The following is a 26,243-nucleotide window of genomic DNA, read 5'->3' as shown; positions in this document are numbered from 1 at the left end:
TAGCCCTGGTTACCTGGAGATTTTAAATAATTCATTCCTTTTCAATAAATTCTCCCTTACCATAAATTCTTTCTTACTTTCTTCCCCCTAACACAGATAAATATTTCTGCGTTACCTTGACAAGTGCTAATGACAATTTGAGCTAGTACTAGTGCATCCTCCCTAAATGTTTTTCTTCCACAATCCACCTTCAATACTGCTCCCTCATGGCTTAATTCAACAACTTGTATCTATATAGTGCCTTTAGTTGTGGCTTCACAGCAGTGTAATCAGGTAAAAATTGACAGATTCGAATAAGGAGACATTAGGACAGATAAGTAAAAGCTTGATCAAAGAGATAGGTGTTAATGAATATCTTCAAGGAGGGGAGAAATAGGTGGAAAAGTTCAGGTTGGAAATTCCAGAACTGGGTCCTGGATAACTGAAGGCTTGGCTACAAGTGGAATAAAGGAAGTTGGGGATGTAGAAGAGGCCAGAGTTGGAGGTAAGCAAAGTTTTCAAAAGGCTGGAGGAGGTTACAGAGAGATAAATGAGAAATCATGGAGAGATTTGAACACGAGGATAAGAAATTTAAATTTGAGGCAGTGATGAACTGGGAGTTGACATGGGTCAGTGAATACGAGGTAATATGTTAATAGATCCTTGAGTTAGGATATGAGCAGCAGAGTTTTGGATGAGCTCAAGTTTATAGATATGCACTAGAACTTTTCAAGATAATGGATCTTTCATGCAGCCAGTGATTTATCAAAGTTGTGGTTTTCTGGATTTCCTGTCTGCCACATGTGAAGTCTACTATTAGCACAAAACCTCTTAATGTTTCACCCTACAGTGTCTTCAAAAACTTCTCCTGTTTAGTACAATCAGATTTTGTGACCCAGAGAACAATCCTTGGCCTCTTGTGCCAGTATTTAAATGCTATCCCTCAGTGAAGTAATTCAGAAGCATGACCTAAAATTGTCCTCCAGCTCTACAGCACTAGTTGTAGGCAGCAGCTGGACCATGCTCGTGCTCTCTCCTCCCAGCTCTTAACTGATACCCACTATTGCCAAAAAGTAGCTGGCTGAAATTAGTCTTCAAATTTGTAAGCTGATTCTGGAAACCTGATTGGCATCAACTGTTCATTAAAGGCCAAGCCCAATTTTGCTCGAGCTTCTAGCACTTGTAAGTGGGCTAAAACTAATTTTAACCCACCATCTCGGCTTCCTGACTTGGTGTCTCCATGCAATTGCTCCCAAAGCCTGACCTCGGTCGTTGGTAAGATTTTAGAGTCCATTATTAAGGTTGAGGTTTCAGAATACTTAGAAGTGCATGGTAAAATAGGGCAAAGTCAGCATGGTTTCATCAAGGGGAGGTCATGCCTGACAAATCTGTTAGAATTCTTTGAGGAGGTAACGAGTAGGTTAGACAAAGGAGAGCCAATGGATGTTATCTACTTAGACTTCCAGAAGGCCTTTGACAAGCTGCCGCACAGGAGGCTGTTCAGTAAGATAAGAGCCCAAGGTGTTAGAGGCAAGGTACTAGCATGGATAGAAGATTGGCTGTCTGGCAGGAGGCAGAGAGTGGGGATAAGGGGGTCCTTCTCAGGATGGCGGCTGGTGACTAGTGGAGTTCCGCAGGGGTCAGTGTTGGGACCACAACTTTTCACTTTATACATTAATGATCTAGATGAAGGAACTGAGGGCATCCTGGCTAAGTTTGCAGATGATACAAAGGTAGGTGGAGGGACAGGTAGTATTGAGGAGGCGGGGAGGCTGCAGAAGGATTTGGACAGGTTAGGAGAATGGGCAAAGAAGTGGCAGATGGAATACAACGTGGGCAAGTGTGAGGTCATGCACTTTGGTAGGAAGAATAGAGGCATAGACTATTTTCTAAATGGGGAGAGAATTCAGAAATCTGGAGTGCAAAGGGACTTGGAAGTCCTAGTTCAGGATTCTCTTAAGATTAACTTGCAGGTTGAGTCGGTAGTTAGGAAGGCAAATGCAATGTTGGCATTTATTTTGAGAGGACTAGAATGTAAAAGCAGGGATGTGCTGCTGAGGCTTTATACGGCTCTGGTCAGACCACATGTAGAATATTGTGAGCAATTTTGGGCCCTGTATCTCAGGAAGGATGTTCTGGCCCTGGAGAGGGTCCAGAGGAGGTTCACAAGAGCGATCCCAGGAATGAAAGGCTTAACATATGAGGAATGTTTGAGGACTCTGGGTCTATACTCGATGGAGTTTAGAAGGATGAGGGGGGATCTGATTGAAACTTACAGAATACTGAAAGGCCTGGATAGAGTGGGCGTGGGGAAGATGTTTCCATTAGTAGGAGAGACTAGGACCCGAGGGCACAGCCTCAGAGTAAAGGGAAGACCTTTTAGAACAGAGATGAGGAGAAACTTCTTTAGCCAGAGAGTGGTGAATCTATGGAATTCATTGCCACAGAAGACTGTGGAGGCCAGGTCATTGAGTGTATTTAAGACCGAGATAGATAGGTTCTTGATTACTAAGGGAATCAAAGGTTACGGAAAGAAGGCGGGAGAATGGGGTTGAGAAACTTATCAGCCATGATTGAAAGGCGGAGCAGACTCGATGGGCTGAATGGCCTAATTTCTGCTCCTATGTCTTATGGTCTTATTAAAAAACAGACTTTTCAATAGCTCCAGCACCACCTGTTGGCTGACAAACTCTAGTTTTCCTGATTACTTTATATTTATATTAATTTATATTTCTGAATTCTCTCCCCATTTAGAAAATAGTCTATGCCTCTATTCTTCCTACCAAAGTGCATGACCTCACACTTGCCCACATTGTATTCCATCTGCCACTTCTTTGCCCATTCTCCTAACCTGTCCAAATCCTTCTGCAGCCTCCCCGCCTCCTCAATACTACCTGTCCCTCCACCTATCTTTGTATCATCTGCAAACTTAGCCAGGATGCCTTCAGTTCCTTCATCTAGATCATTAATGTATAAAGTATTCACAGTAACCCTTGCCCCCGTCTTCCACCCACCCACACTAGTCTGAAACCAATTAAAGCACAGAAGCTTTGGAACACTGAGGAATTGGTTGATCGTCTATTTCTGACGTTAGCTGAGTATGTCTATCCTTTAAAATATAGTACTAATATATAGAACTACCCCATCGACTCAGCTGCTCCCTTGGTTCCGGATACGAAGAGGCTACCAAAAAGGCCTGTCCCCCCGCCAACACCTTTGCTTACTGTATCCCCATTCAAGCATCAGGTTCCCCTACAGTGCTTTGCACTCTAACATCAAGATAGAGGCACCACTCTACTTCTATAGTGTGCACTACTACATGCACCCCCCACACACCCGCTCTTCTCCCCTCACCAACTTTCTGCAGTTTCTGGTTCTGGCCCAGCCCACCTTTCAACCCTCAGCCTTCCCATTGTAGATCCTAGAAACACTGCCTAGGCTCATGTCCCCAATTAATTTCATATCTCTTTATCATACTAATCATGACATTCTGCATCTTTAGATTAGACATCACTGTTCTCTGTGTCAGCTACACCATTTCACTTAAAAACATCATAATAGTAAGAAAGTTAATTCACTTTTGTAACTGGAAAATGGCACCTAACCTTAAATTGGTCTAGACTGCAGGGTCTTCATTTGTATCTGAGTGTCCTCTTTCAAATTTCTGAAATTTCAGCCTCTCAGCAAAGTCCAGACTCTAAATCACCTGCTGGTGTCTACCTCTTCATCACCAGTTCTGTTCCCCTTTACTTTTACTAAACATGGGTAAAAAAACACTCAACTATTCTATCTTGATGTTGTCAAAGCCATTAGAAGCTAACTTCACTAAAATTAAATCATTATACATTATAAACGTTTTGTCTGTATAAATGTAGAGTGCTAAAGATATTGCTTATAATTAATCATGTCATCTTAAATCTTCTTCTGTTTATCCTAGGGGGCAAAAATAACCTTGGGCTGTATTTCTGCCCTACTAACCTCCTTGAAGTCTCTCTCTACCCCTTCCTCTAGCCTCACTTCTACTAATTATGAAACGATCTTTAAATAAAAGTTCATCAAGCTGGAGTTCATCTCTTCAGCTGTCTTTTCTGCTTCCCCTTTCATTTCACAGAATCACAGAATTGTTATGCCGCAGAACGAGGCCATTTGGCCCATCGTGTCTGCACCAGCTCTCCAAATGAGCAACTCGCCTAGTACCATTCCCCTGCCTTCTCTCCATAACCCTGCACATTCTACCTTTTCAGATAACAGATAATTCCCTTTTGAATGCTTCAGTTGCCTCCACCAAACTCTTGGGCAGTGCATCCCTAACCTTAACCACTCGCTGCGTAAAAATGTTTTCCCCCCCAGATCACTTTTGCTTCTTTTACAAATGATTAGGAACAGTTTCTCCCTATCTACTCTGTCCAGATCCTTCATAATTTTGAATACCTCTATCAAATCTCTCAACCTACTTTTCTGTTAAGGAAAACAGTCCTAACTTCACCAATCTAGCTTCATAATTGAAGTTCCTCATCTCTGGAACCATTCTCATGAATCTTTTCTGCACCCTTGTTAATGTCTTCACATCCTTCCTAAAGTGCAGTGCCCAGAACTGGACACAGTACTCTAACTGAGGCTGAACTAATGACTTATATAAATTAAACATAACCTTTTTGCTCTTGTACTCTATAACCCCTTTTAATCAAGCCCAGGATATTGTATGCTTTATTAACTGCTCTCTCAACCTGTCCTGCCACCTTCAATAATTTATGCACATATACACCCAGATCCTTCTGCTGCTGCATTCCTTTTAGAGTTGTACCTTTTATTTTATGTTGTCTCTCCATGTTCTTCCTACCAAAATGAATCACTTCACATTTCTCTGCATTAAACTTCACCTGTCATCCGTTCGCCCATTCCACCAACTTGTTAATGTCCCTTGGAAATTGAACACTATCCTCCTCTCAGTTCACAATGCTCCTGAGTTTTGTATCATCTGCTAACTTTGAAACCGTGCCCTGTACACCAAGGTCTAGGTCATTAATATATATCAGGAAAAGCAAGGGTCCCAATACTGACCCTTGGGGAACTCCACCACAAACCTCCCTCCAGTATGAATAACATCCATTAACCACCACTGTCTGTTTCTTGTCACTCAGCCAATTCCATATCCATGTTGCTACTGTCCCTTTTAGTCCATGAGCTATAACTTTGCTCACAAGACTGTTGTGTGGTACTGTATCAAATGCCTTTTCCATGTACACACCACATTAACAGAATTGCCATCATCAACCTTCTCTGTTACCGCTTCAAAAAACTCCAAGTTTAGTTAAACATGATTTTCCCTTAAGAAATCCATGTCGGCTTTGCTTAATTAACCCACATTTGTCCATGTAACTATTAATTTTGTCCCAAATTGTTATTTCTAGAAATTTCCTGACCACTGAAGTTAAACTGACTGGCCTGTAATTGCTAAGCTGATCTTTGCACCTTTTTTTTGAACAAGGGTGTAACATTTGCAATTGTCCAGTCCTCCGGGACCATCCTGAATCTAAGGAAGACTGCAAAATTATGGCCAATGCCTCTGCAATTTCCACTCTCACTTTCCTCAGTAATCTTGAATGCATCTCATCCAGTTCCCGGTGCCTTATCAACTTTTAAGTACAGATAACCTCTCCAATACCGTCTCCTTTTCAATTCTTAAACCCATCTAGTGTCTGAATTACCTCATCTTTTACCATGGCCTGAGTAATATCTTCTTCCTTCACAGAGATAGGTGCAAAGTAATCATTTAGTACCACAGCTACGCCCTCTGCTCCCATGTGTAAATCCCCTTTTTGGTCCCTAATCGGCCCTACTCCTCTTTTTACCACCCTTCTACTATTTATATGCCTATAGAAGACTTTTGGATTCCCTTTTCTGCTGGCTGCTAGTCTCTTTTCATACTCTATATTTTCTTCTCTTATTTGCTGCTTCACCTCTCCTCTGAACCTTTTATATTCAGCTTGGTTTTCAATTGTATTTTCTACCTGACACCTGCACATTTTTTCTTAATTATCTTAATTCCTATCTCCTTTTTCATCCAGGGAGCTCTGGATTTATTTGCCCTACCTTTCCCTTTTGAGGGAATGACTGTGTCCAAATCATCTCTTCTTTGAAGGTAGCCCATTGATCAGCATCCATTTTTCCTGCCAACCTTTGGCCCCAATTTATTCGAGCCAGATCTGTTCTTACCCTATTGAAGCTGATTTTTCCCCAGTTAATTTTTCTTACTCTGGACTGTTCTTTGTCCTTTTCCATAGTCTGCCTAAAACATATGATACAATGATCACTGTCCCTTAAATGTTCACCTACTGACTCTTAATGTACTTGGCCCACTTCATTCCCAAGAACCAGATCTAGCAGTGCCTCCTTCCTTGTTGGACTGGAAACGTTCCGCTGAAGAAAATTTTCCTTAACATATTCTAGGAAATCTTGCCGCTCTCACCCTTTACACTACCACTGTCCCAGTCCATGTTTGGATAATTAAAGTCCCCTACTTTAAGTACTCTATAACTTTTGCACCTCCCTGTAACTTATTTGCAAATTTGGCCCTCTACATAATTGGTGGCCTGTGGACTACATTGAGCAATGTAATTGCACCTTTTTTGTTCCTGAGCTGTAGCCAAATAGATACTGTCCTTGATCCCTCTGGGACATCCTCTCTATCCAGCACTGCAATGCTCTCCTTTATCAATACCACCACCCCTCCTCCTTTTCTTCCTTTCCTATCTTTCCTGAACACCATCTATCCAAGGATATTTAACATCCAGTCCTACCCTTCTTTGAGCCAGGTCTCAGTTGTAGCCACAACATCATATGGCAATCTGCGCCTGTAACTCACCAAATTATTTACCGTGTGCAGTAACCCTGATTTAGACTCTATTAATTTCTCCTTTACTCTAGCACTACCTATTAACTTACTAGTCCCTATGCTGGTTCTATCTATTTCTCCTAGTATTCTGTGGACCTTGACACTCCTCTCTAATGTTATCTCCTGGTTACCACACCCCTGCTGAGCTAGTTTAAAACCTCCCCAACAGCGCTAGCAAAATGCCCCGCAAGGAGGTCTATCCCGTCTTGTATAGGTCCCATCTCCCCAGAGCCGGTTCCAATGTCCTAAGAACCTAAAGCCCTCCTGCACCATCTTTCTAGCCACTCATTCATCTGTCTTATCCTCCTATTTATGCACTCACATGCGCGTGACACTGGGAATAATCTGGAGATCACTACTTTTGAGGTCTTGCTTGCTAATTTTCTACTTACTAATAGTTCAATCCCTGCCTAATTCTTGTTCCTGGATTACAACCTGTATCTTAACTTTTATTTTTCATCACTGGACTGACTTTAACTAATATTTTAGATCTGGTATGAATAATAATATTCTTTTGTTACAAACATTTCCCATTTACAACCAGTCTACTCGCATCCTAAGCCTTGGCCATGCCCACTACTCCATGTCCAGCTGACATTGTATCGTAAACAGTTTATGGTTGCAAGTCTATAACAACATAATTTCCATAGCATTCATTATGTAGGGAAGCCTTAGTGCTATGCAGAGAGTGAACCAAGAATGAATATAGAGCATAGCTCGAAGGTGAGGAACATCAGGAGGGGTATTGAACTATAAGTTTACAGCTCCATATTTAAAGCTAGGATAATGTATCGATTTAAATATTTGCATCTCATTTAAATGCATTTTTATTTGATAGTTAGATTTTTGCAATTATATTATCAGACCTGGCATGACATTGTGGCTTTATGTACCAGGTGGCATTGCCACTGATCTTGGTCAAATAATGACACTAAGAAAGGCACTGAGCATTTAAACACCCTGTGTGAGAGACAATTAAAATGAGTAAATCTATAATATCAAAGATGTTAACCAAGATGTAAATACAGTTTGGTCAGCAATTTAGTTTTTGTCAAATTGGATAAAGTTCTATGAAGATTATGCACTTAATCACTGGATTATGCATTAGATAGAGTAGATAGGGAGACGTTGCTCCTGCTCGTAAAAGGATCAAAAATGAGGGGGCGCAGATTTAAAAGTAATTTGCAGAAGAAGCAACGGTGACGTGAGCAAAAAATTTTTCACACAATGAGTGGTTCGGGTCTGGAATGCAGTGCCTGGAAGTGTGGTGGAAGCAGGTTCAATCAAGGTATTCAAGATGGCATTAGATGATGATTTAAATCAAAACAATGTGCAGGGGTACGGGGAAAAGGCAGGGCAATGGCATTAGGTCATAATGCTCTTTGGAGAGCTGGGGCAGACACGATGGGGTGAATAGCCTTCTCCTGTGCCGTTAAAATTCTATGATTAAAATATTTCTGATTTTTGCTATTTAAAGAATTCTGACATTAAAAATTTACATGCTTGCTGCCATATTTTTGTTTTTATTAATGTTTTGTTGCAAAAGTAATTATTTTAAAATGCTTGTATCAGGGCAATGTTGCCTTCTATTAAGTTGCACAATTCTGGCTTTGTTTAATAAATATTACATTGCTGGTAATATTGAATTGACTGTTATACTGTACCATGCAGGGCTAATTACATGGGAGGTGCTTAAAATCTTTGACAATGGCTCATTGTTTCACTTGAGCCAGTAAACTTGACAAATTTAAAAAGAACCAGATATGGCCACTGTTGCTTCAGTGATGCAATTGTATTGCATCATTAACAAAAAGAATGTCTCCAGGCAAGAGAGAAGCAGATGTCAAGTTTTCAAAGAGAGGTGTTTTGTAAAGACTTTTAATGGTATAGATAGATATAGAGGAAATTCAAGAGAGACAAATCAAGATGGGTGATCACTGGGATTGAGTGGAGAGAAAAATAAATGCACAAAAGGGTAGAGTTACAGGGCCAGTCAGCATGAGGGGGACATAAAGCTGTAGGAATTGTATGGTAAGGCGTGGTGGTTCGTATATGACTACCAGTTTCGGGTGGTAATGATGGAGTTGATGGGCGAGCAGGATTTTGTGAACAATAGGAAATGTGTGGCAGATTTGGAGTTGGAGATTGCGGCGGAAGGGAGGCCAGGAAGGAGAGCCTTGGATAAACTGAGTCTAAACTGGACAAAGGTATGGGGATGATAGAATTGATGGTAAGGGAACTGATGCTTCATTGGAAAAATTTCTGATAGTAAAAGGCAGTTACAGGTCAATGTGGAAAGAAGGGAACTGGGTTTAAACAGCATATTGTGTTTACAAAAAAATCTTGGATGGGTGGGAGCATATATCGTAAATGAGTAAGGCAAATTCCTTGGAGGGTCAAAAATTATATTCAAAAGAACTTAACATTTCTTCTAGTCTTTCAATTCTATTATGTATAATGACATTCAGCAGTTATTTTGAATATATATTTTTTTGTTTTCCTTGCTCCCTCCTACAGCCACGTGCTCAAATATTCTGACAAAGTTACTTAGAGTTACATAGAATGTAACCACTGAATCAGGTCATTCAGCACAATTGATTATGTGCCTATGTTAATCCTCCACATGAGCTTTGTCCTGCCCCTTTTCATCTAACTTTCAGCATAATCTTCTAAATTATTATTGCAGATTCATAGATTTTCTCTTCATTTCAACAGATGACAGTAGCAACTAGGTGTGATGTGCTTGGTCTTTATCGAAGAATCTTCAGAATAGCAAGAACATGGCAGTCACTATCAGGCCTAACAGATGACACTTTGAAAGAAAAGGACTACATCATCACAGAGGCCAGAGCATTGTTCAGAAAAAACAGAAATGCAAGTCACAATGTTTTAATTTATGGCATGTTTATTGCATTTTTATGGGGAAAATTATGTAATAAAGATATAAATTAACAACTTATTATTGCCATTAGTGCCACTTTAAATGGGGGGGGAGACAAAAGCATTAGTTAACTCAGTTTTCTTCAATTTCTATTTAAATATTTTCTTTTAAACCATACGTGCTGACAGCAATCAGGGGAGTTAGCTGGAAGAGGTTATTTAGTCATTATTACAAAGTGTTACTTCTGTCTCAGATTTTAATTTTATATTTAGCCTCATTCAAGTCGTCTTTTAAAGGCAGCTCTGAAATGATGGCTTCAGAACTGTTGGGATTACATGAATGTGATTTGTAAAATGCAATGATCCAGATTGAATGAAAAACTGAAAATGCTGTAAATACTCAGCAGGTCAGGCAGCATCTGTTGACAAAGAAGAGTCAATGTTTCAGGCTGATGACCTTTGATCGGAACTGGGAAAAGTTAGAGATGTAATAGGTTTTGAACAAGATGTTTCTTTATTCCTTTCTTGCTCCATCATCATTACCCATGGCCCTGTAAGACTAACTCTTCTGTCATTTAATCTTCTGTCTTCCAATCACAGATTTTCCATTTGTCACTTGTCCCACCTGCCCCTTGTTCAAAACCTATTACATCTCTATGATGAGAGGTCATCGACCTGAATTGTCAACTCTGTTCTCTGTGAACAGATACAGCCTCACCTGAGTATTTCCAACATTTTCTGTTTTTATGTAAAATTTCCAGCATCTGCAGTATTCTGCTTTTGGATGAAGATTGAATGTTAGTTTGATGTTGCAAGTGTTTGCTGTACTTGCATTGGGCAGTGTCGAGAAATTTCAAAATTTTATCTCTTTGGAGTTTTTTTTTGTAAAGCTGAGGTACTAAATGAATATTTTGCATCTGTCTTCACTAGAAAAGTGGTTGTTGTAGTAAAGGAAGAGGCAGTAGTGATATTAAATAGGATAAAGATAAAGAGAAGGTATTTTAAAAGTTGGCATTCCTCAAAGTAGAAAAGTCACCTGGTCCAGATGAGATGCATCCTGGGTTACTGAGGGAAGTAAAGGTAAAAATTGTGGAGGGTCTGGCCACAATCTTCCAGTGCTCCTTGGATATGGGGATAGTGGCAGAGGACTGACAGATTGCAAATGGTACACCCCTGATTAGAGAAGGGAAGAAGGATCAATCTGTCAGCTATCGGTCAATCAGCTTAATGTTGGTGGGAGGGAAACTTTTAGAGATAATAATCCAGGACAGAATTAATTGGCATTTAGAAAAATATAGGGTAATAAATTGAAGCCATAGCAGATATGTTAAAGGAAAATCATGTTTGACTAACTTGACCAAGTTCTGAACTTTTAAGCTTTTGACGATATACCACATAATAGACTTGCTAAAAATTAATGCCCATGAGATTAAAGGACTGTAGCAACATGGGTACAAAATTGGCTAAGAGACAGAAAAGAGAAGGTAGTGGTGAAAAGTTGTTTCTCAGACTCAAGGGAGGTATACTGTGGGATCCCTAAGGGGTCAGTATTAGAAATGGTGCTCTTTTTGATATATTAAATGATCTGAACTTGGATGTAAATGGCATCATTTCAAAGTTTGCAGATGACATGAAATTCAGAAATGTAGTAAACAGAGTTCAGGATGGCATAGCCAGATTGGTGAAATGAACACAGGTAAAATGTAATACAGAGTTGCAAAGTGATACATTTTGGTAGGAAGAATGAAAAGAGACAATATAAACTGAATGGTAGAATTCTTAAAGGGAGTACAGGAACAGAGAGACCTGGGGTTGAATGTAAGCAATTCTTTGAAGGCGGCACATCAAGTTGAGAAGTCTGTTTAAAAAGTATATGGAGTATTTGCATTATTAACACAGGAATAAAGCACAAATGTAAGGAGATTTTACTAAGCCTTTATGAAACACTGGCTGGGCCTCAACTGAAATGTTCTCTATTCTGGGCACCACACTTTCAGAAGGATGCCAAAGAATTAATTGGAGAGAGTGCAAAACAGATTTATTAGAATGGTACCAGAGATAAGGGACTTCAGTCATGTGGGAAGACTGAAGAAGCTGGGATTGTTTTTCTCAGAGCAGAGAAGGTTACATGGAAATTTGGTGGAGGTGTTCAAAATCATGAATGATGTAAATAAGGAGAAACTTGTTCCGTTGGCAGAAGGATCGGTAACTAGAAGGCACAAACTTACAATGATTGGCAAAAGAATCAGAGACAACTTGAGGAAGCAACTTTTAAAAACAGTTGAATTGTTATGATCTAGAATGTGCTGGCTGAAAGAGTGATGGAAGCAGATTCAATAGTCACATTCAAAAGAGAATTGGTTAAATACTTGTAGGGAAAAAAATTAGTGCTATGGGGAAAGGGAAGGACAATGGAATTAATTTGGATAGCTCTGCCATAGACATGCCACAGGCATGATGGGCCAAATGGTGACCTCCTCTGCTGTATCATTTTATGTTAATAGTTCAGAAAGCATAAGAGATGATAAACGCTTACTGTGCTTCAAATTTCCATCCGTCTCTCGTCTTTATGTTGTCCATCTCTGGCTCTTGTGTTCCTGAGCTGTCATCTTTCTCTATCTCCAGTGGCGGGCTTTTTATAGATATCAGTTACAAGCACATTGACTTCTGCAAATACCTTATTTTAATACCTCCCCTCCATGCTCCTAAAAGTACTCATATCCTCTTCTCCATCTCTTTTATTTTACACATCCTGATGACTCTACCTTCCTTGCTGTATGATGAAATAAAATTATCCAAATTACTGACAATACAAACTGCATATTCTGGTCACAGGAACAGATTCAGTGGTATGAAATTTTCACCTCCATGCACTAAATGCTCTGTGGTACTTATCCCAAGTAACCACTAGTCTTCATTCAGCCTTAATATAATGTTATGCTATTCACCCATATTCTCAGGTGTCTACACACCAGCAGGTGATAAGTGGATAGGAGCAAGAGCCTTGACTTATTTTTTTCCCCCTACTTGAGACTGAACTGAGTTTCTGGCCTTGAGTGGTATGGATGGTAAAGTGTATTCTGATATGTATTCTAATTTTTGTTTTCAACAAGGTGCCTTTATGTAGCATCCATAGCATGGAAAACCAGTCTAAGGCACGTCAGTGAAGTATAATCAGACAAAAATTGATGCTGAGCCAAAGAAGAAGCTTTTAGGAGGAGGGAATAAAAAGCTTGGTTAGTGTTGGGGTTTAAGGAGGATCTGAAAAAACATGTCAAAGGCTGCAGAGAAGTTTAAAAGGACAAGGAGAGAGAGTGCACCAGTCACAATTGCACAGGTTGCCTTTAGTGACTTGATTACAGCTATTTCCATTTGAAAAGGTTATTATGAACATTCAGTTAAGTCCTAATCAGTGGCTGGTTTACACTCTGTGATTAACTATGAGTCTCATGAACATTTACACTGGTCATTACTTTTGGGTTTTTTTCACACATACCTGTATATTATAAACTTAACTTATTCTAACTGAAAGACAAATATCCCACTAATTCTCTTTGGTGTGTATGATGGTCAAGCATTTCTTTAAGCCTGAATCAAACTTATCACAACATTTAACGTTTTAGTTGAAAATATTTAGGTGAGTTGTAACATAATATTTACACAAAAGCAAAATACTGCAGATGCTGGAAATCTGAAATAAAAACAGGTCAAAGAGCATCTGTGGAGTTTCAGAATGTTTCAGGTCGTTGACCTGTCATCTGAATATTCTGACATAAGGTTATCAAACTGAAACATTAATTCTGTTTTTCTCTCTCCACAGCTATTGTCTGACCTAATTATTTACAGAATTTTCTGTTTTTATGATAGCATATGTTATATGCTTTGGCTTTTCTTCATTAGCTACGATATTAATAAAATTATTTTGTAGTTAACAGATGTAGAAGCAATTAAAATCTGCATACAGGAATGCCAAACAAGGATAGAAATGGGTAAGAATCATTTAAAGATTTATCAATGCTTTACTGTAAATTCTTAAGTGAATATAACATTTGGTTTTTGAATTCTCTTGATTGCTTTTGCAGGACTACATTACAGAATTCCTTATCCTAGACCAGTAAGTTACCATCTTCACATTATAAACATGTAAAATTGGATTTGTTAAATAGATCAATGCAGTGAATTATCACATTGCTGGACATTGAGAACATTTAGTAAGAGCCATATAGTTATTGAGCATTTTCTTTAGAGTTTCCTTTGCTAAACTTGTAATTAGAAATAAAGAATAAACCTGTCAATTACACTTGGAAGTGACCAGGATTGTTTTTACACACCCAATTAGTATCTAATTATCCTGAACACTGCAATTTGCTGGAGAAATGATCCATTTGTAATACGTAACTATCCTCCACAATGTATTTTGCTGGAGAAGTCACCTTGCTTTTATCAGAACAAATTGCTATAGTTTCTCTCATAAGTTCTGTTTTCTGTATTTTCTAGAAACTCTTTTGAAATTGACTCTGTAGTGTACTATTTAAATAGACTCTGTTGAACCAGTAGATTTTGTTTGCTGTGCAGTTTGTAAATCAACTTTGAGTCCTGCCATAAGTCCCACTCTGCCTCCAACTTGTTGTTTGACACAGCAATGTCAATAGATACTGATACTTGCAGGTGCTAAATCGACCTCTGTATCTTCTAAGCTTGTGCTTTTGTTCCTTTGTAGCAGATTTATAAATAATGATACGGGTAGAATTGTAGTGCAATGTGTTTTATCGTGTATACAATATAGAACCAACTAAACCATCATCCTGAAAATCTTTACACTTACTCCCATGTAGTACAATTTGCTTTCCATGTACAAATTTGTATAAAATACCCCCAAGGCAGTGAGAGTGCCCATGTGAGCAGAAACAAAACAATTGTGTTATGGCACAGCCAATGGTAAATGCTGAGCTGCTCAAATCCCAGAGGGAAATTTAAAGCAGCTGCTATCTTTATTTGCAATTTGTATGTATTTCGAGATGCGGGTTTTGAATTCAGTAGTAATAAGACCACCGAGCCTTATAGGTTTCTTACAAAACTAAACTAAACCTTTATTAATAGTAGAAATTATTTTAAGCACATACATAGATCTACAAATTACTACTATGATAACGTCTAAATCCCCTAGTTGATCTAACTCCCAGTTACATTTTCGTTAAGGCAACAGTAAGACATAGATTTTGAAAGACCCATGCAAAGTAACACACAATACCCTGAATAATCAAATTCAAAGTGAGTTTTCTCAGCTTCAGTTCTTTGTAGACAGCAGCTTGAGGCTTAGATACTGGAGGCCTTTCACACTTGTGTTAGATCTTAGAATGCCTGCCCTTACACAACACAGCCTTTTCTTTATACATATTTTCCCCTTTGGATGCAAATTCCCATTGTTTCACTATGTCTCTGGACTTTACCTCTCCAATAATAAAAAAATCTATCATAGTACCAATTTTACAAGTAATCTTTGGGAAAAATAAACACAGTTTCTTAACTTCTCCTGGCTGGGTGAAATGTTTCACCCCCCCCCTTTTGAATTCAAGCTAGTCTGGTTTATTTAAAAATGCAAATGTTCCCTTTACACCTTGCATTCTAAAACTTCCCTTATGTTTACCTACTTAACATTTCAAACCTCACTTATCTTCTGATACATCAAGGCCTTCAGACCAGCTGCCTTTAATTCAATTAAGTCTCTCACACACACACACCCCCCGACCCCAGATTACTCTACAATAAATTTCAATATTATATTATTATATCCTCCTGGTAAATTGCCACAACAAATCACTTATTTCATTAATTTCTACATGTGATCCTAAAGGCTTATAGTAATGGTTAAGTTAACTTCACACCTTTGTTGTCATAGGTTCAAATCCCAGTGCAGAAGCTCAGTTCATTTGGTTTGTTGTTTTACAGCCATACTACCATGTGAAGAACAATTGTCTTAAGTGCTTACATTGACTGAGAAAATTAGCAAAAGAATTGTAATCAAACACTATGAATCAGCAGCCAGTTTTTTTCTGTTCAGGCTAGTGCAATGATGTAAGACAGCCTTAAAATTGGAATATATTATTAATTAAATTTGCTGATCTTGTGCTCCCAGAAGAGAGCTGTGTTTTATCAGAGTATGGGTCAGGAATGGGCTATTTCTTAATATCAAAAGAGGATATGTGCTTATGTACTAAATATATGTCAAAATGCTGGACAGAAAAAAATTGAGCTGCGCGGTACAGAAAACTGATAAGATTATTTGTGAATATGATTACAATGCTACTTTTTGAAAAATAGTTCCATCACAATATACCTTTAACTTGCTCTATATTATCTGCAGATGCATTTACCTCCTATGGGACTTGCTGATAAAAAGGGACGCAAGTTTAGAATGCAAGAAAGGCTGAGGAAAATGGCCAAACCAGTGTATCTACAATCACATGAGGAAATGTAATGGTGACTGGGGTCAACACTTAAACTATTTTCTTTGATCACGTGAATATGATTTGTTATTTAAGTGGTTTACATTGTACTTTATTTCTAGAAGTAAAATTTCTGTTATGAAAAGAGAACAGCATCCAGCAAACTGTTTGAATTAGAAAGTTCATAAAGTAACTACGTTGTGGGATTACCCTGGAACAGAATTATTTTGAACATAGTTTATCGAAGATTGAGGAATACTTTCAATACTAAAACGTTTTTAAAATGGACCAAACAACAAGGTTCTGTGCTATACAATGGGTTTTGCCTTCTGGGCCTATTGTGCTCCTGTTGCATGCAAGTAGTATAATGCAGTGGGAAAATGCATATGGTACTGAGGATTTGCACATTGTTCATCTTTTTAAGACTCTGTATTTAGTGCAAAATATACTTTAAAAAGTGCAGATAGCAACACAATGTAGTATTTGCCTGACTTTGTTTTTCTTTCTTTCATTGTCTAATTCTTATTCATTCTTAGGAAATGAGCATCATTGGTAAAGTCAGCATTTATTCCCATCCCTAGTTGCCATTCGGAAAGTGGTGGTGGCCTTCAGCTCAAACGGTTGCAGTCTGACTGATCATGGTGCATCCACAATGCTATTGGGTGCTGAAGGCCTCGGAGCACTACCAGCAGCATCCACTGGTCCCTGTGGCGCTGCCAGCAATGGAGAGCTGCCCAGATAAGTGCTTGATTGCAATTCAATGGTGTTGGGCCTCCTGAATAGAAGCAACACAGGGCTCCCACTAGTTCTTCAACTGGTGGGGGCCCCCATTGCACAAACTAAATCCGCCCAATTCATTGTTTTGCCCTTCATTTTATTACACATCCATCTTTTACTCATGATTTTTGTCAAACATGAATCATTTTAATATTTTGTTATCAATGACAAATCATCGTTTTGTATCTCAGAATAAATGAACAGTGTGCAAAAAATGCTTTTTAACAAAATTATTTACTTCTACTTCCCAATTTCCAAGGTGAATATACATAATCACTTTTCATATTTTGGATATTCAAAGATTAGCAAGACATTTTAGTCATCCAACTGACAAAGAGCTGCCACACCACGATTTATCCAGTGCCGTTCTGGTTTATCTGATGAAAGCTCTATTGAAAGAACATAATTTGTTGAGTGACCAGTTGTGGATAAGGTACCTCTGCGAGCACTAGTTTTATAGACTGGACAGTAATAGATATTTAGATGTAGAAATTTTGCACTGATTCCTGGTTTAAGCCAGATAATGGGCAGAGAATCAAACAAAATTTTGGGAAGTGACTCCCCAATAACCATTTTTTCTCTATCCCAACGAGCACCTTCCAAAAACAGACCCTTAACATAGGCTCCATCTCTTGGTTTTACGTGCATATCAGTTTCTTCTTTCATGACCTAGAAAATTTAAGAGAAACAAGTCTGGGGTAATATACTTCTGCAAGAGCAAACCGTTTTGGCTACATGCCAAGAACAACAATCTTATGTAAGAATAGGAAAACTTTAGAGCAAAGAAAAACACGTGTACTGAACACTTCAATTTAAAAACATGTTTTGAATAAGGATGCAGGTATTAAATGTAAACATGCTATCAGAATTGCAAATGATCAAATATCCTGCTCATATTCTAAGCTCATAATGGAAAGGGGCTCCAGAAGAAACATACTCAAGCAAGGAGAGATCTCCTTGAAGAAATGGATTGAGGAGAAAAGTCCAGCAGGGAATGGAGGGGAAAAACCTAGAACAAGTAGAATACCTTTCTTACCTGAAATTCAAATCCAATGTGATCAATTGGTATGGTATATTTTCTTGCATAATTCTGAGACACACCAGTCAAAAAAGATTGAGTAAAATAGAATCCAGATAACCAAAATACACTGGGTGGTCCTTTACTGATCCATTCCTAGAGACAAAAGACATTTAACAAAATGGCACTATTGTTACATTTATATCAAATAACAAAGTGAGGCATTTCCTCAAATAATGTTTTACTACCCTACATGCTCTTATGTACATGCACAATGGAAACATCCTATCCTTGATTTTTAAATTTCACTGGTTCAGTATATTGATCTACATTTGAAAGTAACTCTTCATGGAGAAAGTCTAACCCATCGATACCTATTTCTTTAAAACAATGTTTTTCTTTTAAATGGTGCATTCTGCAGAACTGAAATTGTATTATCATAAGAATTTCTCTCATTTACCCAGGCTGTTTCAGCAATATATTAATTCAGTTTCTTGTACTTAATCCCAGTGATTATTCCAATACAGTTCCCTTAGTGTTATAGAGCCTTGAGTGTAATTCCCTCTATTCCTATTCCTGCCACAAGTTCCCATTGATTGTGGAAATCCATGATAATTCAGGTTAAAATGGGGTTAGTTTATGATCTTTGCTTTTTTTTCTCACCCCCCAGAATAAAACAAAATACACAATGGATAAAAAGTAGCCATTTATGATATCTTAGTTGTGTATCTTATAAATCCTCATTGCAAGTCTTGATCTGGTTCTTAGATTTTAATTAATATTCAATATTTTATGCAAAGGATTTGTTTGCATAGCAAGGCAGCAAAACTATATTCCAGTTATGTTGACATTATGTTTGAGGCATCAAATTTGGCAAATTATATCTGCATACATTTTAGAGTAGATTATACATTTATATTAAAATATACCAGTATGTAGATAATTTTTGTTAATGGGTTTGTATTTACGATGGCATTTTCTCTTCAGATAGGCTATAATAATTGTTTTATATTGCTAGCTATCTCATCTCAATATGAAGATAGAGGTCCTTAATTCAAGTGAGACATTCTGCTATAGTTTTAATTAAATATATAGTACCTGTAAGAAATGTAACCTTGAAAGAAGGTCTACCACATAACTGCCAAGGGGTTTCAGAGATGGGTAGGATTTGGCTGCCCACATGGCTGGAACTTTGCCCACCAGCATACTGTCAAACACATTCTCCAGCTCAGCAGACATTACCACAAGACCTTTAATAGCTTTGCGTATGTTTATAAGACTGCTATGTACAACTTGGGTGAGTCTGAAAGAGAAGATACTGCAGTATGTAAAATGTTTTGTATTCTCATTAAACCCTTTAAGACAGAATTTTCTAAATTTCTTAACATCCATTTCAGAAGCTGCATCTTGCCACCCTTGGGGATTCCCAGGAAATACCTGGACAAATTGTAGAGATTAAAGGCATGGTATAATGGATCCTGTCCCCATTATACTTTCCTTTGTACCTGATGAACAGCATTCCTCAGACTAACAGAAGAAAAATCAATCTTTCAATGTCAGTGTTTTCATTCCTTTGGTGACTGGTGCATACTTTCCCTGAAGGTACTCCCATCGACCAGCACAGCTAAGGACTGTTAAGAGTACAATGATTATAGACAAATTCAATAGCATGCAGTTACAAAACCACCTTTTTCATCAATTATGTCCCAATATTTGGATCAACAGAAGAACAACACATGGGGCTGGATTTAATAGAAGTGACAGGAGTTTCAACTTCTGGCTAGAGAGCTGGCAAGAGCCCCACACCACCTCTTTTCGGGAAGGTCCACCACATCATGCCACTCAGGCACTTAACAGGACAGTGGCGGGCCTTCCCTGGGATCAAGGGCCCCAGGGGCAGAAGTCCCACCCAACAAGGCCAGCAGCTCTATTGAACAGTAGTGCTACTGAGGAGACAGTGGCTACTGAGGAGACAGTGGCTGCTGTTGATATGACACCCACCTGAAGCCCAGGATCAATATCGACCCTTAAGTTGGCATTAATTGGCAGTGAGTTGGGAAAGCTGTCCACTACCCTTCCCACCAGACTTAATCAAGGTAGAGGAGAGAAAGTGGCAAGTTTCTCACCCAGCAACCCCCCACCCCCACTCCCCCAACCACAAAACTCTCCATGGGGCAGGGCATTAAATTCTATCCATGTTTACAGCTCAGCAGTTTACCCCAGAAATGTCACCAAGATGTTTTGGGAAATTTATTTTTTCCATTCTCATCCCTAATGTATACATTTCCCTTTTTTGCACTTATTTTGTAATCACGTCACCATTAGATCTGTTCTTAATAATTGTCCCATTGGTATTTTCTGTTTATTTACATTGCAATAATCAACTAGATCTAAGAGTTAAATTTAACCCTACCCAGGCAGTAAAAACCACTCAGGTGAACAGTTAAAACATAGCAGGCTAGTTACCCATTTGGACCACCACATTCCTGCAGCCTGTAATCTTAACCTGCAGATTTCAGCAGGCAGTTGATGTGCTCATCCAAAGTAGGAAGAAGACTCGTATATTCAGATCAGGGTCCTATTTCACCAATAGGCTCATAGTTGCAGTTAAATCCAGCCTTAAGTGGCCAGCTGCTGTGGGTTTTACACTATGTGAAAGCAGGTCACCATCTATCAGGAAGGTTAAAGAGCCCCAAAAGGTAAATCAGAAACCTTTTTATGGAGCCAAGAGGAAGCAAGAGTGCTCCTCTGGGCTTCACAAGGATGGTCATATTCTTCCCTGTTCTAGAACACATCCTCTGAAATCCCTGCGCAGTCACAAACCTGCAGTTGAGTGGTCAGCTGAGGCTGGCCGACCTGCCTTGGTCGGCCGAGGCTGGCCAGTATTCAACAGCTGAAAGCTACCCTCTGGTCTCTGCACTCTACACCCAGGCAGCATCTAAAATCATTAATGGCCTGCTGCTGTCACTGGTGGCTGGGAAATTAACCCGCTGGAGTGGTTTCCCACTCCATTAAAATTCCCCAAATACCAGCCTTTATTGTAAACAGCTCAAATGTCGTTTTATAACTGGTATGTTTGTTTAACGTTTACTCACACTCAGACTTTATATAAATGTGTTGTGTTGAGAAGAAATAAAGGATGGATTTGAATCAAAATTCAACAGAATCTCTGAAACTTGCTCAGTTGGTGAGGATATTTCACTCAGGAGTAAAAAATCACCAGTTTGATATGCTTTAAGTGCAGCATTAAGTTTTCAGATAAAACCTTTGTTCTGAATGCCATTACATTTTTGTTGCACACCTGTTGAATCTAATAAGTTCTTGTCTGAGTACTGTATTCATGGACTCCTCATACACTACTGGATATTTCTTCATCACTTCTTCCAAATTAAAGTCATCAGGTAGTTTGGACATAATGTCTGCAGCAAGGTCTTCAACAACTTCCTGAAATTATGTAGGTTTATTAGAAGATTTTAAAAATTTCAATAAAACTATAACAAGTCATTAGCAGATTTTTGGTATTAAATCTTTTGGAAATGTAAATAAGACCATAAGATGTAGCAGCAGAAGTAGGCCATTCAGCCCATTCAATGAGATCATGGCTGATCTGATAATCCTTAACACTTTCCTGCCTTTTCCCCATAACCCTTGATTCCCTTACTGATTAAAATTTTAATCATTTGTTCAAATATTTTTAGTTTGCATAATTAACCCCAAAACAAATACTGATAATAAAGCTACTTGATTGTTAATATACTTCTTGTAATCAATAATACTGTATTGAGTCAAAAAACTGTAAACAAAGAACAAACTTGCATTAATAAGTGCCTTTCGTGAGATCAGGACATCAAGGTGCTTGACAGACGAACTATTTTTGTACCATTAATCATAACAGAAATTGTAGACATTATTTTGATTTCACTTTATTTTTCTGTAATAAACTCCATTCTGTTTCTAATTTTTTTTTAAGTTTAAGCCATTTTCTTTTGCCTCCTATATAGTATCCATTTTGGAGGCAGAATCCACAATGAACAAACTGCACCAATTGACTTGAAATTCTCTGTTACGGTTTTTAAAAAAATAGATCATTAGGGAAATTCATGTTAATTATGGATGTAACATTCAGCACCGATCTAACACTGAATAGCAATAAACTTGATGCTATGGAAGAGCATTGGGATTTGGGGCTACAGTTCAGAGGATATTAAAGCCAGCAATTCAAGATGAAAAGTCTATATATTTTTTAAAAACTAATAGAATTGTACATTTTGATCACTAGTTATAGAAAATAAAACCAAGAGCTAATAACGAATGTGTATAAAACCCTAATTGGATCTTAATTAGAAGTTGCAATATTGGACTTGATACTAGGAAGAATATCATGGCTCTGGAGACACTCCAACGCATTCACTAGGATCCTGTCTAATCTAATATGAAGAAATACAAATATTAAGACTTATAAAAGCTAGTGCTTTCCTCTTGAGAACAGTACAGATTATTGGGCAATGTGACACAAATGTTTAAAATTATGAAAGGATTGGACAAATAGATAAAAGCAGACTGTTTCCAATAATTGAGAGGTCTAAAACAAAGCGACATAGATGCAAGATTAAATGCAATCCATTTAGAACAGAGAGCAAAACGCCTCTCTTCAGTTCCGATGAGTCATATTGGACTTGAAACGTTAACTCTGTTTTTCTCTCCACAAATGCTGCCAGACCTGCTTAGCTTTTCTAGCATTTTGTTTTTATTTCAGATATCCAGCATCCACAGTATTTTGCTTTTATATTAGAGAGCAAGAGAACTTTGTTACTAAGGAAGTTGTGAGGATGTGGAATTCAGTTGCAGGGATTAGTGTTTGAGGCAGAAACTATGGCTGTGATTTTGCAATCAGCAGCAAAGCAAAGGCACTCACCACTGATCTTGCAAAAAGCCTCACTGAGAGATCTAGTGATCTATGATGGTGTGTCCATCTTTAAATTCAAACTTTTGCAGTGTCTGTTTACAAACCATTAACTGGTTAGTAAACATATTTCAATTATAAACAATTAAATCCAAATATGTTTTAAAACTTGAAAACATCAGATCTTTCATTATGCATCTTCTAATTTGATTATCTTACTTGAGGAGATTTACCAGCACCAACACCCTGTCTGGGAAGAGTTAGCAACACCCCTACAAAAAGCTGATTAGTCTCCTGGTTATCTTTTGTGATATCAGCATTTTCATGAAGTCCAAAGACCTCCGGATGGGTTATAGTTGGTAGATTTCGTAGATAATCAATGTATGACTGAAAAGTGAAAATTAAATCATTAAAGGCATTCAAATAGAGGTACACATTATTACTTAAAGGATAACCAAGTACAGTATGTGTAACTGAAACAGCTTTGTTACCTTCTAATATTCACTCCCCCTCAATAGATTTCTCCCCTTTTGGTCTTCTTGACATAGCCACTTTAGACAAAATTAGTACATTAGCTTTAAGTCCCAGACGGGAAATTTCACTTGCTGGTCTGCCAAAGAGCCATGCCTTGGCACTATCCCATTTCTTACATTCATGGTTTGCAATCTTATCTTGTGTTTGTATACTTTATTTTTATGGGATATTTATGGAGCATTATAATCCTCTATTTGACCTAAGGCTTGTACAAATGGCCTGTTCCACAGGCACTACCAGAAACAAGAGAAAATATGGGCGTGTGAATCTCCCCTCCAATTTTTCTTGTGCTCTGTAGGGAGGTTCCTGTAGTTCAGTTCCACTCAATACAGCTAGGATCAGAGCTATTCAGGGTAGGACTTAAACTTGCATCCTTCTCCACTTGTGACATGCTCTTTACTAAAACTACACTTTTAAATGTAGATTTTAGTATCAAATGTAATGGATCAACTGGATAACAGTGCTAATAATTCAAAATAGTAGTTGTATAGAATAATAGGATGGTTATAGCACAGAAGGAGGCTATTTTAGCCCATCATGTCTGTGCTGGCTCTCTGAAGGAACAATTTGCTTAATGCTGCTCCCCCTTTTCCCTATAGTCGTGCAAATGTTTCCTTTTCAGGTAATGATCCAATTCCCTTTGAAAGCCTCAAATGACCCTGCCTCTACTAGACACAGGCAGTGCATTCAGATCCCAACCACTTGCTGCGTGGAAAGGTTTTTCCTCATCTCGCCATTGCTTCTTTTGTTAATTACCTTATCTGAGCCCTCTGCTTCTCGATCCTTCTGCCAATGGGAACAGTTTCTCCCTCATGATTTGAATACCTCATCAAATCTCTCAACTTCCTCTTTTCCAAGGAGAACAGTCCAAACTTCTCTCATCTATATAGGTAAGTTCCTCATCTCTGGAACCATTCTTATGAATCTTTCTGCACCCTCTCTAATGCCTTAACATCCTTCCTAAAGCATGGTGATGCAATACTCCAGTTGAGGCTGAACGAGTGTTTTATACAGGTTTAACATAACTTCTTTACATTTGTGTACTCTATGCCCCTATTGATAAAGCCCAGTATGCTTTATTAACCGCTCTCTCAACCTGTCCTACCACCTTCAATGCTTTATGCACTTATACACTCGAGTCCCTCTGTTCCAGCACCCCCTTTAGAATTGTACCTGTGATGTTTGTGCTTAATTTATGATTTTTTGTAAAAGGACATTTTAGTTAAAAAGTGTTACATAAAAAACCTGCCAGTAGGGTGTATTGCCCTCTGATGTAGAAGGAATGAAGGAACATTCTGTTTTTTTACACAGGACGCTGGGGTTCACCAGGTAGTGTGTGTGTGTGAAAGTGAGATCATTATTAGGGGTCTTACAGTTTGAAAAATCTCATTGCTCCTGACAAGCCGGCAGATAAAAGCTTTAAAGACCTTGTGGACATTTTGGAAAAAGCACTTCGATCCCAAACCAGCAATTATTGCTGAGATTCAAGTTTCAAAGAAGCCAGTTTCCCAGTTCCTTGCTGAGTTAAGAAAATTAGCCGAACATTGTGACTTTTAAAGATTACCTGGAAGAAGTGTTGCGTGATCGCTTGGTTCGTGGTCTAAGAAATGAAAGAATTCAGCGTAGATTGTTGGAGCAAGAGTTGACACTGAAGAAAGCATTCGAGATTGCACAAAGCATAGAAATGGCAGAGAAACAAGCTGGAGATTTGAAAGCGCGTTCTAATAATGCCGAAGTTAAAATAGTAAAGTCAAGGTTTACTCACTTTCAAACATGTTACCGCTGTAATGGAATAGGGCACAATGCAGATGCCTGTATGTGGAAAACCACTGATTGTTGCTAATGCGGAAATAAAGGACACATACAGCATGCATGTAGATCAAAGGGCTGGTCACAGTAAAGTAGTACCACCAAGAAAAGGGCATCACGAGGAGCACACAGACAAGTCGCACTTGAAAATAAACAGGCAGTTTAAAAAGGCACATTACTTGGAAACAAAATACAAAATTAATGCAAGTCCAGATGAGACAGTAGGTGAAACTTAACAGTGGCAATGCAGAAGAGCAATTGTATTGCATTCATTCAAAAGTTGGCATTGCCTTAAATGGTAAAATGGTTGAAACGGAGGTTGACAGTGGAGCATCTGTTTCTATTACTTCAGAGAAGACATAGGAGAAAATTTTCAAGAAATGTCCATTGGAGAAAACCCTCCTTCAGCTTAGCACCTACACTGGTGAGCCTGTGAATATACTTGGAAAAACAGCAAGGTTGCCAATTATCATTGTGAAAGGGGATCATCCATTGCTTATGGGCAGAAACTGGCTAAAAGAAATTAGGAAGGACTTGAAACAAAGAGGGATGCTGTGCTCTCCAAAATTTACCTGTACACGCAGAAGGGTTGGTGTGTACCTCAAGGAGTGACGACTAAGCTTAAACATTACCACATGTGTAGATTTGAGCTGACTCTGCAAGGCAGTTGTTTGTTATGGGGAATCAGAGCTGTTATTCCTCCAAGATTCCAAACACGAGTGTTAGAAGAACTTCACCTCAGTCACATGGGAATCATCAAAATGAAAGCATTGGCTTGTCTACATGTATGGTGGCCACACTTGGATAAAGACATCGAAGGCATGGTCAGTGATTGCCTTCCATGCCAAGAAATGAAGTCTTCGGCTGCATCTGCCCCATTACATCTGTGGGCTTGGCCTGACCACCCATGGCAGAGACTTCATGTGGACTTTGCCGGACCACCTCTTGGACATACATTCCTGATTGTGGTGGATGCCCACACAAAGTAGCCTCATGTTATTC

General features: G+C 38.6%; 2 protein-coding genes across 7 annotated transcripts in view; one reads left to right on the top strand and one right to left on the bottom strand.

Moving 5' to 3' along the window:
* The window catches only part of lyrm1 (LYR motif containing 1), an 862,750-nt gene extending 840,792 nt beyond the window's left edge, over positions 1–21,958 (top strand). For 5 of the 6 annotated variants that reach the window (XM_078559115.1, XM_078559110.1, XM_078559114.1 and 2 more), the window contains exons 2-5: positions 9,590–9,748; positions 13,683–13,743; positions 13,837–13,868; positions 16,119–21,958. In XM_078559115.1, the coding sequence (XP_078415241.1) occupies positions 9,590–9,748; positions 13,683–13,743; positions 13,837–13,868; positions 16,119–16,232 (366 nt within the window). In that variant the 3' untranslated portion in view covers positions 16,233–21,958. Of the gene's footprint in view, positions 1–7,510; positions 7,598–9,589; positions 9,749–13,682; positions 13,744–13,836; positions 13,869–16,118 lie in introns of those variants that run through there. The other variant, XM_078559111.1, reaches the window with a different exon arrangement.
* dnah3 (dynein axonemal heavy chain 3) overlaps positions 16,764–26,243 on the bottom strand; it is a 161,850-nt gene continuing 152,370 nt past the window's right edge. Inside the window, exons 56-60 of the mRNA XM_078557671.1 lie at positions 23,118–23,285; positions 21,297–21,439; positions 19,094–19,298; positions 18,014–18,151; positions 16,764–17,646 (exon numbers count right to left, since the gene is read on the bottom strand). Coding sequence (XP_078413797.1) covers positions 17,293–17,646; positions 18,014–18,151; positions 19,094–19,298; positions 21,297–21,439; positions 23,118–23,285 — 1,008 coding nt within the window. The 3' untranslated portion in view covers positions 16,764–17,292. The remainder of the gene's footprint in view (positions 17,647–18,013; positions 18,152–19,093; positions 19,299–21,296; positions 21,440–23,117; positions 23,286–26,243) is intronic.

This window comes from Cetorhinus maximus, chromosome 15 (genome assembly GCF_964194155.1).
Source record: "Cetorhinus maximus chromosome 15, sCetMax3.hap1.1, whole genome shotgun sequence".
In the NCBI taxonomy this organism is placed as follows: domain Eukaryota; kingdom Metazoa; phylum Chordata; class Chondrichthyes; order Lamniformes; family Cetorhinidae; genus Cetorhinus; species Cetorhinus maximus.
This window is presented reverse-complemented; position numbering and strand designations above follow the sequence as displayed.